General features: G+C 36.5%; 1 protein-coding gene across 2 annotated transcripts in view; it reads right to left on the bottom strand.

Moving 5' to 3' along the window:
• Positions 1–1,195: 1,195 nt before the first annotated feature.
• Positions 1,196–21,741, bottom strand: part of HVT1 (helicase in vascular tissue and tapetum) — a 71,320-nt gene continuing 50,774 nt past the window's right edge. For both annotated transcript variants that reach the window (XM_089979963.1, XM_089979964.1), the window contains 7 exons: positions 10,527–10,688; positions 6,491–6,543; positions 6,367–6,400; positions 6,163–6,252; positions 5,076–6,080; positions 3,905–4,981; positions 1,196–2,460 (listed from right to left, as the gene is read on the bottom strand). In XM_089979963.1, coding sequence (XP_089836089.1) covers positions 1,948–2,460; positions 3,905–4,981; positions 5,076–6,080; positions 6,163–6,252; positions 6,367–6,400; positions 6,491–6,543; positions 10,527–10,688 — 2,934 coding nt within the window. In that variant the 3' untranslated portion in view covers positions 1,196–1,947. The remainder of the gene's footprint in view (positions 2,461–3,904; positions 4,982–5,075; positions 6,081–6,162; positions 6,253–6,366; positions 6,401–6,490; positions 6,544–10,526; positions 10,689–21,741) is intronic.

Genomic DNA, 21,741 nt, shown 5'->3' on the forward strand with positions numbered 1-21,741 from the left:
ACATGGATTTAGATCTGAATTCAGATCCAAACCCATATCCAAAACAAAATTGGATTGTGATCTGATTCAAATCCAGATTTAATTAAGTCTTAAATAAGATCCAAATCCATAATAATTTGGATCATATGCATCGGATCCAACTCCAGATTCATTTCGATAAACTGCTCAATATTTAGAAAAACATGATTTCTGGTACAACCGTAGCCTGAATTTAGAAAAGTAAAATATCATTGCGCTCAAAATTCTGAGACGCTTCCAACGACATATTACACAAATATCAAATTCTAAATTTTACCTGAAAATAATCCAAATTTTGCTTGAATATAAAACTCTTTATCTCGCTTCAATTGACTCGTTGTGACCTTGTCGATGGGACCTGAGTCAAGCCCAGACTCAAAAACATCAGTCTAAAAATTGAGTCCCAAACAATTTTTCTTCCAGACTTAGCCAAATCTTCAAAAAATCATAATTTGGCTAAGTGTGAAAAAACACGATATTACAATGCAAGCAAAAAAAAATCACGTGAATCTTCATTTTAATAAAAACTTGTGATACCAAAAAAGCGTTAAAAATGTCCTAAAAAAGTCAGGCATTTGTAAATTTGGATATGCAGCAGATTTTAAAATTTATAGGGCATTTTAAAAAAATGTGTCAGTTTTGTCATACACTACAATGATTTTTCAAAAGAAAAAGAACTTCGAGGAAAGCCAGTCTTTACTGTTAAGAGAATAGCTTAAGGGGCATTATATTTAAATAGCTTGTAATTATATTTTTTCTATTTTATACTATTTAACTAAATTTTTTTATACTTACACCTCAGAATGCCCCAAGGCCTAAGCCTCACCCATAAAATAGCCGAACAGCTTCTCACTTGCCTCAAGCTTTTCCAAACCTTGAATGGTTACTATGGCAACACCTAATGCCACAAACCAAAATGCATTCTTCCCCTTGAGAGAACAATTCTTCACTTGGCTTGGGAGAGCGTGTAGCTCTTTTACCAGTGAAAGAAAATCAATGTATTAACCATGAAATCATATTCAAGAAAAGGTCTTCACCATTTTTTGCTGCAACATGAACATCATTGATATAAAAAATGCCTTGGTGCAGCCATATCTGAATCTTTTTAACAAATAATGCAGCTGTCTCGCCAATTCTTTGCAATGCCAACAGTTTTTAACCAGATGCACAAAGCGTAGCTCAATGAGAGAATTGTTGTCATTGAACTAAATTAAGCAAATAACCAGATATCAGTAATATGGTAACGCTGAATAGAATAAAAAAAGTTGCAACATGTATCTAAACCAAGTGATATTTTTGGATTTGATGAAAAAGTACAGAACGTATTATGTGATGCCTTGTCGTCGATGCCTATACATGTGGCTCACATAACCAAGACGTCGGTCATAAAATGAAAGAGAGACAGCTGCCCAATCATTATATAAAAATTAAATGCCTAAGCTTATTCAAAACCAATTTGTGCGTTGCATTGACAGGTAGACCGTTCTGTTCATATCTTTAAGTACTTTTACAGGGCTTTGTAGTTGCACCTGATTTCATTAGAAAACTGCAAACAGACAACGTGACATGCACGCTCGCATGAGCGTGCACATACACGTACACAGAGATGAGAAATGCTGCATTTTCTGGTCTCTTGGACTCCTGCAACAGTGGATTAGCCCTCTCTTAACATAGCAATAATCAGACTCATTTTTAACAGCTCACATTGCCATCTCGTGTATCTTTGCTTCTCTACCGGACTGGGATATTTTGAAACAGGACAGCATAGAATACTGCCTGACCACATCCCCAGGCCCTAACAACCCAACGCCCTGAGATGTCAGGAATGCATTCTCCAATGCTCTTGTGGAATCAAGCCCCATGATTGCTTTCACATCAAATTATATTTCATGATCATTCCATTGAACATCTTCACACAAGCCAGCTGAATCATTGGTTGCCACCTTCACGTTGTCTCTTGAAAGAACCAGCTCTTGGCATGGCACCACCACTAGCAGCAGGAAATTGAGATGATGCTCTTTGGGTTATCTTAGTAGTAGCGTTTCTATTAGTCGGGCCGACTGATTTTGAATGCTTATGACTTGATCCAGTGTTTCCCTGTGCATTATGCAGCTTCGGAGTCAACTTTGACTTGTGTAAGTGCGGAGTAGAATTATGAGCAGCAGCAGAAACAGTTACTGTGTTCAACAGTGATCGCAGATATTCGATGGAATTGGATGAATTTTGGTTTATAATTGGTTTTTTCCCTTCTGCAGCAGGCACAAAATGCTTCCTTGAAAATGTTGAGCTTTCTATGCCAGCAATCTTTACCATTGTTGTGAGCGAGTCTACAGACATCAACGCAGCATCTAGCCCCGTCATACCATCATATGAGAGCATGCAGGCAATCGCATAAACAGATGCCCCAAGGGCTGGAGGTAGTATTTCCCGAGGATGGTTCACCTGCAGAGGAAGGTAAGGGCTTCAGCGATCATATATGAGTAACAGATCCAAGGTAAGAATATATTTAATTCTCAAAAAATATATCATACTTGAGAGGAGAAACCCATAATTCACCATCAATCAAAAATCATCCCTCGAATGACACCAGACATATATCCACTAGATCGAAAATCATCCCTAAAATAACACTAATACATGATCCAGCAAACTATAGTCTCCATATTTGGATGAAACTCAGAAATTATCAAGAGAAATGTATTCCCACATTTCCTATCAATCCAAGGTCATGTGGACTATATGTGAAAGTTCTTTCACAAGGATCTTGGTCTAGCAAGCAGTGTTTACAACTCATGATCCTGTACATAGCGATACAGGACAAAGCTTAGGATCACAGCTACAAGTAGAACAACTTGACAAGCTATCGACCATCAACATTTGCATAAGAGAAAAAGGTAAAATTTAAATCAGCAATATTTGGCATGTTAAGAGCGAACAGCAAATGAAATAATGCAATTCAAATAGATCATAGCCATTAACAATAAAATATATAGGCTGATCAATGTTGAGTTTGTTTATCAAGAGGTTAAACAAAAGGATCTATCACACTTTGTGCATCAACAGCAAAAGACAAAAGGAAACAATAAAGAATGGATGACAGCCATTAGAGCATCACTGGTTTATTAAAGGCAGCTGCTTACACATGAGATTTGCTTATGTAACTACACAAGTTGTTTCCAATCAGACAAACCCTAGTTTACAGCAGATGCTCTTTGCACCAGTGCAGCATATCTCATAACTAATTCCTGATAACACACAGTAGCAGCAGGTCGTCATGATACTTTTTTTATATACTCAAGTTTTCGTGCTTCAGGTGTACAAATTACATATTTCTACCTTCCACACCATAGTTGAGGAACAGTAAAAAGGGTAGATTTGATAATGGAAACAGAAAGCACTAACACAACATTTTATTTCGTGTGATCTCCCAATTCATGGCTTGCTGATCTGAGAAAATGGATAACCATATGGCATCCCCCATTAGTAAATTAAGACGACATTCGCAATGTAGCAGTCAGCCTCCTGTCTGTTGACAAATGAATAATGATGCAAAGGATGGATGCAAGTTAGTAGCATGATACCCCCAGCACAGTCACAAAAAAATACATAATAACATGTGAATGTATGTGGAAAATAGGCAACATGAAGCATATGCCTGCTGCGCAAGCCTAGGTACTTGAACAGAAACAAAATACCCATACTATATGAAAAAAATGAAGTGACCATTTCAGATAATAGATATGAGAATGGTTTTATAGCATACTAACTTTCAACCCCTTTCTTATTTCATTTTGGAGTCTAGCGGGTAAACGGAATACCAACCCAATCTAGACAAATATTTGAAAAAAACTGGAAGCAGATATAGAAGTAATTCAAAGACGCTTACTATGAATAAGATTGCAGCAAGGAGCCGCTCCCGCAAACAGTAAATCTGAGCAACATCAAGTGCAGTTGATTCAAACTTAAGCCATCTATCAACAACAAGTGAAACAGTATTCTCAGGGGAAGACATGAGTCTTTCTCCTTGTTTCACAGAAGCAGTCTGAATTTCCATTTCATCTTCATCACTCGTGCATGTATCAAATCCTTCATCATATTCATTCTCATCATCATTTGCAGGAGCAACAACCATCTCTGTAGCAAGTAGCAATAATGGATAAGGTCCAACAAGGGTACAGTTTTTTATGTACATGCCCCCATCTCCACGAGTGATTTCATCATACACTATCAAGGGGAAAGTGGAACATTTGCTAAATGATAAGTTAAAATTGGAGGAACGAGGATGCAGGCGAACTTTAGCACCACTAGCAGTCTCCACAACAGCCTTCTGACCATTTTTGAGTCGTGGTAGCAATCTTCCCACCATTGGATACATACCAGCTAAGATTATTGCACGCAAAATTCCTGGATCTTGAGCATTCAGGCTACAGTTGGACATATCTTCTGGTATAAATCCATTCTGAATGAGTTCAGTCTGCAGCTGCTTCCGCAAGCCAAATAACATATTCATTATGCTTGGGGAAATAAAATATTGGGAACAGAATTTCTGCTCTTGACCTTTGGCTTTGGCACCTTTCCAGCAGTCAAATGCTGCTATTAGCATTAGCTGATTACTGTGACCACCATACAGTGAAGCAAGCTCCATTTTGGCTGCTTCCGCTTTCTTCTTCTCATTAGGAGCTATTGGCAAAATAAACGGATCTCTATAGCCTGATGCACATGCTAAGGTCAGTGCAGGATCAAGGCAATTCATCAAGATAGCAAATAGAAGCATTTTGCTAGTCAATGGATGTACAGGCAGAGAACCCAGCTTTTTCCCTAGTTCTGTGAGATTTTCATCATCTGTTAATGCCCCACTATCTTGGAGAACTATGATTGCATTGCGTATAGTCTCAAAAACTGGAGGATCCAAAGTTTTTTGTATAAAGTCTACAATTTTGAATTGTGGGTTAAGCAACTTCACCTGCAGAGGACAGAACAGCATCAGAATTAGAAATTCAAAGGCTTGAAAGTTTAAACATGAAAAGAAAAAATATTAAGGCCCATGGAGAACTCACCTGCAAGCATAGCTCCTCAATAGGTGTTCTTTTGATTTCAGGAACATCATAGTCAGGCAAAGATGCTGCACGAGCTTTTGAATAAAGGTGATAGCAAACTCCTGGCTGGCACCGGCCAGCGCGACCCTCACGCTGTTTTGCACTAGCTTTTGACACCCATGAAGACTGGAGAGTGGAAACATTGTTATAAGGATCATAACTTTTTTCCTTCATACGACCACTGTCTATAACATAAACAACATCATTAATTGTTACAGCAGTTTCTGCAATGTTTGTCGAAAGAATGATTTTTCGAACACCAGGAGGTGGGCGTTTGAAAACCTTTTTCTGCTCCACTGATGGTATCATTGAATGAAGAACTATTATCAGAAACTTTGAGGAATCTCTGAAAAAAGGAGAAGAAAGTAATCTCTCTCTCGATTGGCTTATGTCTTCCCATCCTGGCAAGAAAACAAGGATAGCACCCTCTTCAGAATCAACACAAATTCTTTTCAATAGTTTTTCGATAAGAACAATGTCAATATGAACTGGGTTGACAGTTGACAGATATTTTTCAAGAAGCTGATTCTCTTCTGTTGATCTAAGGTCATAATTCTCCATATGAGATTTTAGGATCCCCACAACTTCTTCATGGTTCTCTCTTTGAGCCCAATCCAATGCTGTACCTCCATCATCGCCACAAAGAAAGCAGTCAGCACCAAATGAAAGCAGCATACAAACATCACCCACTCTGCCTTTTCCAGCAAGCACCATCAAAGGCGTTGTGCCAGTTGATGAATGCTGGTAATTATAAATTTCTGGAGAGACTTCAGTGGAGATTAATTCCAGCAGAGGTTCAAACTCATCATTCGACCATGCTAAGCTAATTGATTCATCCATAGCAATTCTGTATTCCTCTGTTAATTGGGTTATATTTGCTTCACCACATAAAACATCTGCTTTGACATGATCAGCATCTTTCGATCTCAAGATGGCAAGTATATCCTCCAAGTGGTAAGTCTTGATCTAAGGAACCAAAAAAAAGAAGGAATAAAACAACAAACAATTGTTGAAGACTAATGATTCAAAGTTTGAGAAGAAATTTTACTGGATATGTGAACCCTGGGACTCGAATAATAGGGCAACCATTAAAATATTGCGAAAACCGCTCAGCATCAATAGTGGCACTCATTAATACCTGTAGATTCATTACGAGGTAGAATTACTATTAACTCCAAGTATAATTAAATGACAAGATTGTAGCAAAAGGAGACAAAGAATAGGAAGCATGAGTCCAAGGAAATCAGACGACCAGACGTAGATGAGGCCACAAAGGGAGCTGGTCTCTGCATAAAGTGCATAAAATGGTCAGAAGAGGAATAATAAAATTGTACAGCAGTGACAACAGACAAAATCACCAGCTATGAATCCACTACCTTAGAATAGCAAGCATAAAGTCAGCAAAACGATCTCTTTCATGGATTTCATCCTGTAATAAATCATCAAGCATTAAAGACACATATTGCAAGGAAACCCCATCCAAATTGAATAAAAAAATTAACATAGCTGACAGAGAACATCATAATCCTGTTAGGAGGAACAACACTAACAACAGATGTAGGTCTAGTGCGACATCCACAATGAGTGATGAGGATTAGGAGGATTTCAGTTATAGGAATGCGAGCAGAATCAAGTTGTCTTTCAAATGAGATTATGTATAATGCGCTTGATGTAAGATTAACAAGAGTTGTGAGAAAATTTAAATAGCTTGTACATGACAAAATCATTGACAAACAAGTTATATTAGAAGGAGAAAACTCTATGATTTAAAGATGAAAAAAGGTACAAGTGTATTGGAGCAGTTAAATGCCTTCAGCAAGATTGCGAGTCAGCTTCTTAGTATGCATGTGGTATAATTCTATTAAAATCATTGTTTTCGAGGCACGCAAATTTGAATACTATTATTTTGTATGGGAAAGAGTCTCAAGTTTGATGTAATAACTGCAAAGTTACTATTTAGGGTATGTTCGGTTGCATTCAAATGTGATTTGGAATCTCATGCAAATGAGAAAATGAATCTCATACATAGATAACTAAACATGTGATTTGGAATCTCATGCAAATAAGAAACTGAATGTGATTTGAAATCACATTTGAAGTGACTCTCATGTGATTCCAAATCACATGGTGGAATATGTGATTTGAAATCATATGACTTCAAATCACATTTGATCCCATCTCATGTGATTCCAAATCACATGAGATGCAATCAAACCAGTGTTGTTAAAAATGCGCCTCAAGGCGCAAAAAGCGCGCCTCGCCTCAAGGCGAGGGCCTTTGTGTCTTGAGGCGCAGCATAAAAGCGTAAATTCCCTGAGGCGTACGCCTCATACGCTTTGAGGCATGCGCCTCAGGGCAAGGCGCGCCTCAGGGTGAGGCGTACACGCCTCAATTTTTTTTTTGGACAAATAGGGGTCAAAGCTCCCATTTGACCGAAAATTAGGGTTAATATATCGAGGGCCCTCATCTCTCTGCTCTCTCACATCTCGCTTGTCTCTCACTCAGGCCCTCTCTTGTCTCTCTGCTCTCTCCCATCTCTCTGCTCGTCTCTCACTCACTCGCTCATCTATGCTCGTCTCTCACTCACTCGCTCGTCTCGATCTCTCCTTTGTCTCTCTCGTCTGTTAGCCTAAGAAGAAGAAGAAGAAGAAAGATAAATTTTTTATGATGAATTTTGGGTGGGTTGGGGGGGTAAGGCTGGTAAATGAACCAAACAGCTCATGACTCTGCTTGGTTCGGCTTGTCATGAACTATGTAATACGAGTGCTTCATGAACATGCCGATCTGTGTCAACACAGGTATTGGTACTGGTACTTCAATGGGTATGGGTCAGACCAGTTTTGGATTTGACCAATCAAACCCAATCCATTACCTAGTTTTTTAATTGTTTGATATTAAGTTTTTTTATTAAATATTCTTAGATGTTAGTGTATATCTGTGCTTTACTGTGTATGCTTACTGCTTCTTATCTCTTGAATTGCTATTGCTGTAGTTGGTGGAATACTTTTAATAAACCTTGTTTATGTTCCAAACAAGGGATAACTCTATTATGACCTTATTGACTACATCTAGATGACAATATTTGAATTTGTGGTTTGTAAGCAATACAACCATCCTTAATCCTTGTGGCTTGAACAAGGTACAAATGAAAAATGGTAGATTAGTTTTACCATGTTGGCTTATCGTGTTTTGGATGCCAGATTTGGGGAGAGAAACAAAAAAAATGAAGCTTGGAGGAAACCCTTAGACAGAAAAGGTTTGGGAGTTATAATTCAAAAGATACATATATAATGAAAGTTTAGTGAAACTAATGAGGGGGTTATGATTACCGGACTGGGTTGAGGGGAGGAGAAGAGTAATATAACTGAGCATTTGTGGTCGAATTGAGCATGAATAATTGTTGTTCAACTCTGTTAATTCTTGTATAGGTTCATCTATATGGTTTATATAGAATTGAATGAATGCTCATATTTTATTTCTTAGATACTTACGTAGATCAAGTTGTTGCATTTATGTTACTTTTACATGTTAATCTCATATATTTTCAGTATTTATTTGAGATTTTTTATTTCTTGTTGGTTGTTGCTTCATCAATAAAACATTTTTTATTTATTCATAATTTTAGATATTTTTCATAGTCTTTTTTAAGTTTTAAAAAAAAATTTGAGGCTTACGCCTCGCCTCAGATTTTGGTGGGGTGCCTGTTAAAATATTATCCTTAAATGTACATATATATTTATATATATATATAAAGATACGTATACATACATATATATATATATATTCTCTTCCTAAAATACCCTAAAGGGTATTCTTGTAATTTGCTTGGACCTAGTCCAACGGCTAGAAATAGAGTCGTTCGAACCTCATTTCTCTCTTGTATAAATAGGGGCGATCCCCCCCTTTGTATTTCAATGCTTCTTAAGCATCTCTTGTGAAGAAATAAATATTTATTATTTTAGTGTGTTCTTCTATTTTTACTCTTTCATGGGTTGTGCTTGAGGTGTCTCCAATAGACACTCTTTTTGAAGGTTTTTCGTGCTTTTGTTGAAGACCACTATTTCATTACATTGTGGACCTAGGTTGTTTCGCACTAATGGAAAAGAGGATTGGTTCTCTGGAGGGGCTGCTACCAGCCGTTGATCCTTTTAGGTCAATGTTGGACATTAAGCTCGTTCTGTCAATAAACTGTGTTTCTGTAAGGACAATTGTTGCAAATAAAGACACCAAGATACATGACTGCTAGCAGCCTCTAGAAAATTGGTGAATTCAATTTAGAAGGCATTTTAAGGATTCGGAATTGAATGGCTTAACCTAATGGAAGATATATGACATTTGAAACAATCTGCTGAGGATGAGTCTTTTTATTGGATTTGCAACAAATGGGAAGATCACTTCAACATCATTTTATTGTTCTCTAGTGCAGCCGGAGTTAAACCTTTCCTTAACAATATTATATGGAGCTCTGGTGTATCTCCTAGAACCATGATTTTTCCTTCATTGATTTCCTTGGATAAAATTACTCAGTCCAACTTGAAGAAGAAAGGATTTCATTTGGCCAGTACGTGCTTTTGTCGCACCAAGGAGGAAACTACTTCCCACATGTTTTGGTATTGCACTTTTTTCCAAAAAAAAATTGAGATCAGCCTGGATGGACATTAATTGGATTGTCCCTTAAGAGTGTTGTGTTTGCCAACTCTTACTAGGCTCCACACTCCACAAAAGCAAGAATTGGAGATTAACCTGGAAATGGTGGTTACTTTCAGCATTGTAGTTTACTAGGCTTGAGAGAAATGATATATTTGGAACAGTCCTCTCAGCCTATCGTTATCCATTTATCCATTGCGCCATACAAGGAGCCCTTCTTATGTGTGCAAGATTAAAATTACCAGACAGCGACCCTCTCGTGGATTGATTTATACAATATAGGGAATGTGGATCATTGTCAAATATCTTATTTATATATGTTTCTTTGGCTGACTCCACCTTATTTCTGGTATCATCAATAAGTTTCATTCTTTCTAAAAAAAAACGTAAGCATTTGCCTTTCCAATATGATCACCTCTTTTCAATTACTGAAAACATTTCAATACGGATTGACTGAACTCCCATGCTAAAAAATTGTTCTATTTACTGCAACAGTAAGAAATATCAAGAAAACAAAGAACTTATTAATAAATCATTAATAACAGATGACAGTGCCACTTAAAAAAAAGGAAAAACGGCATAAGCTGCTTTCTATCAATGCAAGATAATTTGAATTCGATTTGCAAAGACAAAAAGTGGCTTGATACAAAAATAAACTTCCCAAGAAACTGATTTTCAATACCATTTTTACCTCAAGACAAATAATGGTTAATATAATGTTGTCATGGTCTATGGATAAAGATATACAATGATACAAGTCATTACCACAATAATATGGGTTATCTCATGGGCCTTGGCTTCATCAGAATCGAGGATTGCTTCTTTCTTTGAAGTACCAGAACCCATGCCAATCAACAGCCTTAAAAGAATCCCGTTGGTGCAAAACATGATAGATGAGTGCTTCCCGCCTTTGGACTCTAAGCGAATCTAATCAACATTGAACAATATGAATCTTTAGCAGCCAATAAGAAAAATAAAACGTTACTGGAGCATGCATACACAAGCACCCATGCTAAATTTATTTTTTCACAATACAGTCATATCACTGATTACAATATTTTTTCACTCTAAACGTTTAGACAAAAGTGCTTCAGGAAAAATGGTTAAGCAATTAACAGAATCCTCCAAGGATGTATTCAAGAAGTTTGAACCTCATTATTCATACTATATCTCTATTAACCAAACAAGTTTCACCAAACCCTAGATAGTTGGTATAAAGAGAAGGAAGAAGGATATCCATGCCCAGTGTAACAATCTATTTCTCTCTACAGCTAGCAATTTCCTGTTTTCGACCCCTTTTATTGTAATAACCGTGAATTTTATCAAATAAGTAAACTTGAATTTCATATTTAGAAGCCGCTACGAGGATACTTTCATTGTTTTATTTTATGCCTTATTGGATCTCGGATGTCCTGTTCGGATCTTCGATGTCGGATCCTTAAAATACTATTTGGATCTTCGATAATTGGATCCAGATAAAATACCTAATAGTAGATTTTAATTTTTGGTTCGGATCCTTGATATTGGATCCTCGATATCATGATTAGATTTGATATTGGATCCAAAACTTATTATGCGGATCTGCGAATTTATAATCGGATCGTAAAAGGGAAAACTTTATATAGGATCCATAGTAGTTTATTCTGGATCCATATCAACCTACCGAAGGTTTGGATCCCAAAATGTAGCCCAAAAGGTCTAGATCCAAATTACCTTATTTGGATCTTAGACATCAGAACTTCAATATTAACCTGGATGCATGGTTCCAAATTAGAGTGCGATCAAAACTTCGGATCCCTGGATCCGGATTTAGTAAAGGGTTTTATGAAGCACAATGGACCTTGGATCCATAATAAGTTATGGGAAATCCATAATAATGAGATTGGATCCAAGTAATTTTAAATTGGGTCATATTCAAATCTTAAATATTTAATAAGTTAAACATTTAAAAACGGGTCTGGATCCTCAAATGGATCCGGACATGCCCAAAACCTAGACCCTGCTGTGGTGGGTCACGGGTCATGGGTTCGATCGAACCAAACCCGCAACCGTTGGTGTGTTAAAATGAAGTCATGAAAAAAAAACGATGAAAAATGACTTGCGTTAAAATGAACTCACGATATAAAAAAAACACGCAAACCCTTTTTAGGGTTTGCGTTGGAAATAAAAAGGAAAGGGGGGGGGGGGCAGGGGCTGCAGTTTCAAGCAGCCGCTGGTGAGAAAGGGGGGTAACCGACCCCTCTCCCACTCACGATCTTCCCCATCTCCCCCACGATCTCCTCTGTTTCCCCCTTTCTCCTCCAACTCTCACTCCTTCACCTCTTTAAATCCCCCCACTCTTTCGTTCCTCCTCTCTCTGTCGCACGACTTAAGGAAGAGTGCATGGCGGCAGGGAACTCGACAATAGGGGGGAAAAGTTGCGAATAAGGTAGGATTCATTGTGATTTTTGCATATGTGTCAGTTTCACGTATGCAATGTTTTGTCGTAACACTCATATCAGAAAAATTGGGGATTTTTGGTTCAATGTAGGGTCTTATGATCTTTTTGTGTACTTTGTTCAAGGATTTGCAATGGCATATTGCATTCTTTTTCCGTATGTTGCGGCTGAGCTATAGATCGATTAAGGATTCCAAATTTGCTTTCCCTTTGTTCAACTGTATGCGAACAATACATACCCTCATGTATGTGCATTAACCCTAATAGGAGCATCAGGAAACTGTTCAGGTAGCTAATGAGGATTGGGACTTTCTTTTCTAAATATCGATTCAGATCCATTTCGATATTCATTTTTAGCATGCCTTCTTTGTTGCTGCGTAGAACTTGAGTATTGCTATATTATATACCCGTTCTGATTTAGCTTATCGTGTTATGCTTTGAATGATTTGAATCATTATGTTATTCAATCGCTGGATATTAACTGATCATCTGAATTTGTGGTTGGATATTCGACTTATTAGCCTGGATAAGGTAAGTCTCTAAAAAAAAAAATCCGAAGGTCTCCGTTATGAAACAACATTTATCTATTTGATTGATCTTTGGTTGGGGGTCTGGTTCATCACTAGCAAAAGTGATTCTTTCAATTATATCTTTTCATTCCTGTTAAGTAATGTCTGCTAAACCAGTTATGTAGGATTCACTGTGCTTGTTGTTTATGTACCCTGTTTCAAGCATGAAATGTTTCACCGTAAACCCAAATAAAGAAAAAAAAAATTCCATTCCATGGTTTTTTGAAAGGGTTCTGTGTTACATTTCACACATAATTCCTGATTAAATGTATAAGATAATAATTTTTTTTTGGTTTATCTTACAACATTCTGTTTACATATATCCTCCTTGTGAAACTGATGGTACCAGGAGATGAGTCTATCAAATTGTTGTGAAAAAAAAAACAGATGTCGTCAAATCCATTTATACAGCATGGCAATTGGTATATTGAAAATTGTGAATCGGTTGTGATAAATGTTTATTCATTGTATAAGCAGCCAATTTTTATTGAGAACGGCCCTGAAAAGGGTATTCTTAGAAGTATTCTTAAAATTTGATACCCACTTATAGATGATTTGTATGATGATAATATGGGTCGGAAAAAAAATACCAATGTGATCGTAATAACCAGTATGTTATGTTTATGTTGAATTGTGGTTGAGTTACCACGAGTGAACTCGAATGTAACCGGGGTGAAAGTTTGATTTCTATATGTACTATTGGGTTTATTACCATGTGAATGGTCTGCATTTTCTTAAACTGTATAATTTCTTAAACTACACCTTCTCTGATGATAAATGCATATTGAGCTCCATAGTTGCTTGGGTTCAAGTGCATGTTAAAATGCATAATTTCTTATATTCAAAGTGCACACTTTATGGAATGTTCAAATGTTGATTAAGCTGCACATTTGCTTATGTTAAAATGCCAATTTAACAACTTCGTAAGTTGATGTTCAATCTGTTAAAATATGTAATCTCATATAATATCTCATATGTAATCTCATAGACATGTAATGTTTTATCTCCTTTCTAGTTAGGATTTTTCGTTTAATTAATTCTAGTTAAAATACAACTAGAATTAGCCAAACCAGTCTATCATTGGACTGATTTGGCCTTTACCTTTTTGACTAGTCAAAAAGGTACCTTTTTGACCAAGTCAAAAAGGTAAATCCAAAAAGAGCTGTTGGACTCCCCAACAGCTCTATTAGAGCCGTTGGAGAGTCCAACAGCTCTCTTAAGGCTTCTCTCTACCTCTCTATAAATATGGGGCGATTCCCCTTGTAAATACTTACTCTTGTTTTGGGTTTTTATCTCAAATCAATAAAATTGTTTATTTTTCATTTTTATACCCGTTTCGGGTTGTGTGTATTCTTAAGTTCTCTTTGTGAACCTTTGTGGTTCTTATGATGTATTTGTGAGAACTTGTTGAGAGACATTTGTTGTAGCGTATTTTTCACTTTCTTACATGGTATCAGAGCAAGGTCGGTGGACGTGTATTGGGAAGCGTGTCATGCAACTACTCTTCAAGAAAGTGAAGTCTCTTTGAAGGAGTGCTCGTGTATAGCCTTGAAGGGCGTAGAAGGCTACTTATTTTCGATCTTTGTGGTTAAAATATTCCTCTTCCCACTTGCTTTTCTTCTTCCCCTCTCATTCCCAAGCTTGTAAAATGGATGACAATGATAATGTCACCATTAAGTTCATAAAACTCAACGATTCAAACTATGTAACATGGGCTTCAATCATGAAGCATCTTATTTGGGGAAAGGGTCTATGGGGCTTAGTTGATGGAACCGATAAGGAACCTAAACTAACGCTCACTAAAGAAGAAGGTGGAAGAGAAGTACCTCTTTCGGAGGTGGAAAAAACTAAGGCCATCTCCACATATGAAAAGGAATGGAAAGAATGGAGAATGGGTCACGCCAAGATCATGTCTTGGCTAATTTCTAGTGCAGACATAAAGAAGTGTTCAAGTCTCGCAAAATTTGAACATGATAATGATGCGTGGGAATATCTTAAGAGAATGTATTCTCTTAAAGATATTGCTCATATATGTAACTTACAAGAAAAGGTTCGGAATATGGTTCAAGGAGAGAGAAGTATTAGAGAATACTACAATAGCTTATCCGAACTATAGGAAGAGTTGGCTCTTCTTGAACCAAAGTGGCATTGTCCACAAGACATTGAGCTTCGCCAAAATCAAGTAAATGCGGAGCATTTTTTTCAATTTATAAATGGGTTGAGACCCGAATTTGAATCAACCAAGTCCGCTCTTCTACATCGGGGAAATGTTCCCTCTATTGAAGATACCATTGAAGAGCTAAGTATGGAAGAAAATAGACTCAAGAAACGAGTCGACAAAAGTAATGATGATACAATTTTAGCTGTATCTAGACTAGGTAATCACATTCGTACATACAAACCTCCACATATTGGGAGAATAAACAATGAAAGGCAAGGAGGCGATTTTGAAAGGAGAAAAGTTATTTGTTATTACTGTCATGAACCTGGACATGTTAAAACTTACTGTCTAAAGTTGAAAAAATCTTATGAGAAGAAGGTAGTTGTTGTTGAATCAAAAGAATCAAATGAGACATCCATTGGAAACATGTCTCTATCTCAGTTGGTGGAGGCTCTACAACCTCTTCTTAAAGGAACTTCTCCCTCAACAGGAGTTGCAATCTCTTCTGTTGGCACCTCTAATCCAGGTAAACCCCTATGGCTTCTTGACTCTGGTGCTTCTTTTCACATGACACCAAATTTAAAATTACTGGCGCATTGTTATGACTCAAGTGGATCGAGTGTTTTTACTGCGGATGAAACATCCCTTGAGATAAAAAGAATAAGAAATTTCGAAAATAACTCTCAAAACTCAAAAGGATTTTGTGTTCCAAAGATTAGATATATCCCCAAACTTAATCTAAATCTCTTATCTGTTTCTCAATTAACTGATCATGGGTGTAATGTTTCCTTCTCTTCTCATGATTGTCAAGTACAGGATCACCAGTCAGGGAAGCTGATTGGGGAAGGCCATAGAGAATGAGGCTTATATTACATGGATTTTTTGGAATTACCCAAGAAAACATTATGCTGCAATGTTCAAAAAGTAGGCTTGGATCTTTTACACCAAAGATTTGGTCACCCTTGTATATCCAAGCTTCAGTACTTTCCAAACATGGAAAAAAATTGTAATTTTGAAACTTTCACTTGTGAAAAATGTATTCTTGGAAAAATAAAACGACTAGCATTTCAAGAAAGAACTTTTGTCTCCACTCGACCACTTGAATTAATTCACTCTGGTGTTTGGGGTCCTGCACCAGTTACGTCAAAAGGTGGGTTTTTATACTATGTAATTTTCGTGGATGACTTTACACGATATACCTGGATTTACTTTCTCAAACACAAATTTGAAGTGTTCTCTTTTTTTCAAATATTTCATAATATGGTCAAAAATCAATTTAAGAATGATATTTCAATATTTCACACTGATTCAAGGGGAGAATTTTTATCAACCGAATTTAAAGAATATTTGAACTCACATGGAATTTTACACCAAAAATCTTGTCCCTATACCCCTCAACAAAATGGGTTAGCTGAGAGAAAACGCAAACACATTATAGAAACAACTAGAACACTACTTATCACACATCAAGTTCCTAAAGTTTTTTGGGCCGAAGCTATTTTAACTGTTGTGTATCTTATTAATAGGATGCCCTCATCCTCAATAAAGAATATTTCTCCTACTGAAAAGCTTTATAAACAAAAACCTGATTATTCTAGACTGAGGGTGTTTGGGTGCAAGTGCTTTGTTTTTACAGATAAGAATGATAAATTCTCTTCCCGTGCTATACCCTGTACTTTTTTAGGATATGCAAATAATAAAAAAGGATACAGATGTTTTGACCCTAAAAACAACAAGTTATACGTTTCAAGGAATGTATCCTTTCTAGAAAATGAAAGTTTTTTTGAAAACAAAAATTCTACTGAAATATATGAGTATTCCTTCTTGTTGGATCTAGTTCCAAAGGATAGTGAAAGAGAAATTGATCTAGATGATCAGATGGATGTGATTGATTCTGATCCTCATAGAAATAGTCAAGATTGTATTCAATACTCTAGACAAGGAAATTTAGAAAGACAGTGTGCCCTGGATAAATACACAAGGGAACATGAATCTGCCTCTTCATCTAGAAAATCCACTAGGATCTCGAGGGTTCCTGCAAAGTTTGTGTCATATCAGTCTTTTTCACCAAAACATCAAGCCTTTATTGCTCTAATTCATTCCTATGAAGAACCTCCCAGTTATGATATAGCCAAGGATCAACCAGAATGGGTCAAGGCTATGAAAGTCGAATTAGAAGCCTTAGAAAAAGCAAATACTTGGACCATTCAAGACCATCCTCCAAACAACAAGAAACCTATTGGTTGTCGCTGGGTGTACAAGGTGAAAACCAAGAGTGATGGCACTCTTGAAAGATTAAAGGCCCGGTTGGTGGCAAAAGGCTATTCTCAAGAATATGGAATAAACTATGAAGAGACCTTTGCCCCAGTAGCTAGAATGACCACTGTTAGAATCCTAATAGCTCTTGCATCAATAAAGGGATGGCATATCTTTCAAATGGATGTTAAAAATGTTTTTTTAAATGGAACTTTAGCTGAAGAAGTATACATGGACCCACCACCAGGAATGAATATACCTAAAGGGAAAACACTTCGCCTAAACAAGGCTTTATATGGTCTCAAGCAAGCTCCAAAAGCTTGGTATGATAAGTTTAGTAAGGTTATGTTTGATTTTGGTTTTCGATTTTGTCTTACTGACACAACTTTGTTTGTTAAGAATTCTGATGCAGGTATTATCATCCTTCTACTCTATGTTGACGACATGATCATCACTGGAAGTGATAAACAGGGAGTTTATGATATTAAAAAATTTCTCAAAACACATTTTGAAATGAGTGATTTGGGTTTTTTGAAATATTTTCTTGGTATAGAAGTTGCCTACTCACCTAGAGGTTACTTGCTAACTCAATCTAAGTTTGCATTAGATATTGTTGTCAGGTCAGGTATTTCAGATGAAAGACATGTTGATACTCCTGAGATTGTGAATGTCAAAATGAAGATTGATGATGGAGAGCCACTCGAGAATCCGACTCCGTGTAGGCAACTTGTTGGGGCTCTATCGTATTTATCTATCACAAGACCTGACATTACACATGCGGTCCATACAGCCAGTCAATTTCAACATGCTCCAACTTCTGTTTATATGAGAGCAGTTTTGCGTATTATTAGATATATCAAAAATTTTATTTCTCGAGGATTATTTTCATCTGCTTCCTCTAACTTAGAATTGTTTGCTTATACTGATGCAGATTGAGGTGGTGATCCAAATGACTGTCACTCAACTACAGGTTTTTGTGTCTTTTTAGGAGAATCCTTGGTGTCTTGGCGATGTAAGAAGCAACAAAAGCTCTCTCTCATCAACTGAAGCTGAATATAGGGCAATGGCTACAACTACTATGGAATTAGTCTAGCTTCGACGTCTACTTTCCGATATGGGAGTTGAAAGTCCAAAAGCATCAAATCTGTGTTGTGACAACAAGAGCTCTATCTATATTGCAAGCAATCGGACATTTCATGAACGCACCAAGCATATAGAAATGGATTGCCATTATGTTCGAGAGGAATTTTTGCGTGGCACCATCAATCTTCCCTATGTTGCTTCAGAATATCAGCTGACCGATTTCTTCACCAAGCCTCTCGTTGCTCCTAGGTTTCACTTTCTCTTAGGCAAACTTTCGGTTATCCAACCGTAAGTTTGAGGGGGAGTGTTAAAATATGTAATCTCATATAATATCTCATATGTAATCTCATAGACATGTAATGTTTTATCTCCTTTCTAGTTAGGATTTTTCGTTTAATTAATTCTAGTTAAAATACAACTAGAATTAGCCAAACCAGTCCATCATTGGACTGATTTGGCCTTTACCTTTTTGACTAGTCAAAAAGGTACCTTTTTGACCAAGTCAAAAAGGTAAATCCAAAAAGAGTTGTTGGACTCCCCAACAACTCTATTAGAGCCGTTGGAGAGTCCAACAGCTCTCTTAAGGCTTTTCTCTACCTCTCTATAAATATGGGGCTATTCCCCTTGTAAATACTTACTCTTGTTTTGGGTTTTTATCTCAAATCAATAAAATTGTTTATTTTTCATTTTTATACCCGTTTCGGGTTGTGTGTATTCTTAAGTTCTCTTTGTGAACCTTTGTGGTTCTTATGATGTATTTGTGAGAACTTGTTGAGAGACATTTGTTGTAGCGTATTTTTCACTTTCTTACACAATCTCACACTAAGCTGCATAATAAATTGATGCTCAATGACTATTTAGTGCAAATTCAGTGATGTTCAATTTTGTATTTAGCAGATGCATAAATAATCACACGTTCAAATGATGATCAATTTCATATTTAGTAGCACATTTAATTGCTGAATGAATACCTATGTAATTGTATCCTCAGTTGTTACTTGATGCATAAATAGCCGCATATTCAAGCAAGATTTAAATGCATATTTCTTAAAATGTTCACATGCCCATTAAGTGTATATCATCTGGAAGGTTCAAATGGCTATTAAGATGCTTATTCTCTATTGTTCAAATGCATGTCAAGTTGCATATTTTTCTGAAGTGCAAATGCCTAATAAACCACATATTTTCTGAAATTATCAAATGTCAACTAAGTTGTGTACCTTGTGGAATGTTCAAATGTGAATGTGTTGTGGGAAGGCATATAGTTGTATTACCAAATCTTTGAGATTACACTGCATACTCTCTAAAGGAAACAAACGGGTCTTTGTTTATTTGGCAAGAGTTGTCAATGCTCGTCACCCAGTGTTTGGACGTTGCAAGTTTAAAACCTAATGGTAGGTTGTGGCAGTTGCTATTGAAAATATATATATATATATATATATATATATATATGATAATAAATGATGATCTGGTAATCGAGCTTGACTGGTTTAAAGGTACCGAGGCATCCGTGCTCGACTGATTTAAAGGCACCGGAGCACTTAGAGGGTGAGTTTGGAAAATCTTGCCTAATGGGCAATATGGTTTGGGTACCTGATGCGGGTACTTGGGTTGATGAGCTTGCACTCAATGTCAATAACACTGGTGAAAAACTTAAATTTAATTTTTGTGAGCCTAACTGGTTTAAAGGTAACGGGGCATCCGTGTTTGACTGGTTTAAAGGTACTGGAGCACTCTGAGTGGGTCAGTGCAATCAAATAGACAAAAAATTTGGCTTGTATACCCTTGTAAGATCACAAAGGGTGGGGATCTACTACTATGGTAGTAAATTTTGGGGAAACGCCCATGTACTTGTACTTTAGAAAATTTAAATAAATGAAAACATCAATCCACTCAGATTCGGGCTTACCTTGGAGAGGGTAGATGGTACAAAACTTCGGGGACGTGTTTCTTGTTTCGAGCGAAAATGGCCCGTTGGTCCTCAGTCCTCGGAGTTAGGGGACTCAGACTACCAATGTGTCCTAGGTTGTAGCTTTTTGTTCTTCTGCAGAAGTTAGAGATGCATCCTGTTTTGGTTTTGGGCATTTGAGAGGTTCTCTCAGTCATTGACCGCTCCCTTAAGATTTACAGTTTCAGTTAGAATATTCGGGTTAATAAAACACCAATGCATAATAAACCCCTGAATGTTCTCTTCTAAAATGATTGTCTTGGCCCGTGTGTATCCACGAGATAATTCAAGAAAAACATTAAATAAAAACATCTTGGGTCCAGCAGTTGAATAAGCGATCGTCAGGTTTACACTTTAACTTGTTAATGGTTACTTTTGGCATATGGTTATTTAGATTAACATGAAATATTTTCTCTATGTGAGTTTTATTTGAGCTTTCTTTTGTTCACATATGCTAGTTAGAGACTTATAATTGTGAGATCGAATAAAACATTGGGAGCTTTATACTTGAACTTGTTTACTTGTGATTAGAAAATTAAACATGTGATTAAGTATTTAAGCCAGTGTTACTTATTTGATTAGATGTTAATTCCTGTTATGTTTTGTGATTTAGAATTTGTGCTATGCAGTCATGTTAATTATTTCTTAGTGCCATGCTTAGTACCATGCTTTACTGCAAATAGTTAATCAAACACATTACATACTTGTTACACAGTACTTCTGCAAAAATCATAATAATTACCTACTTGGACAGTTGTAGTCTAATTTCAATCAATTTATCATTTTTCAGGTAAAGAATAAAATATCATGAGTGGCTGCGGGATGAGGCTTCGATCGAGATGTTGATTTATTGTGTTCTCGAGACAATCTCAGATTAAATTTCAATTTATTATTATTCCTGTTATTTAGAAACTCTGATGTCATTATTTATTTAGAATAAAATCAATGTTGTTGCTTGAACACTCCTGTAATGCGCCTGAATGCTTAACCCAATGAAATGGTTGTTTCCGTTACAAAAAAAAAATCTCAAAAAATTGGGTTAAAATTTTAGGGCATTATATTTATGGGTTTTTTTTCCAAAGTCCTACCAAGCAGGAGCTAACTGGGGCCTAATAAAGCCATGAGGCACTTTGTGAACCAATAGTTTTTTTTAATTTTGTTTTTTCACAAATACAAGAATACATTCTAAATCCATGACACTTAATACTAGAGAGCTTGATTGGAAATTCTTGATTGCAATACATGATAGTTTTTGTTTGATGTTGATTTTTACATCAATGGTTGGTTATGTAATGAAATGAATACAAGACAACTAAGGGCATACAAAGGCATAATTCAACATACACAATAACAAGTCCACTAGGGACAACATAAAAAGCCAACAAGGGCTTGCAACAAACATAAAAAATAATGGAATTTATTGATAATATGCTTAGCTAAAAGCATACTTTGAACAGGGACAATGTGTCCCTATTTATACACAAAAACTCAAGAGACAAGGAACCTTGGGAGCTCACATAGAGTCG

The sequence above is a fragment of the Nuphar pumila genome, chromosome 11, assembly GCF_984573655.1.
Source record: "Nuphar pumila chromosome 11, dmNupPumi1.hap1.1, whole genome shotgun sequence".
NCBI classification, from domain to species: domain Eukaryota; kingdom Viridiplantae; phylum Streptophyta; class Magnoliopsida; order Nymphaeales; family Nymphaeaceae; genus Nuphar; species Nuphar pumila.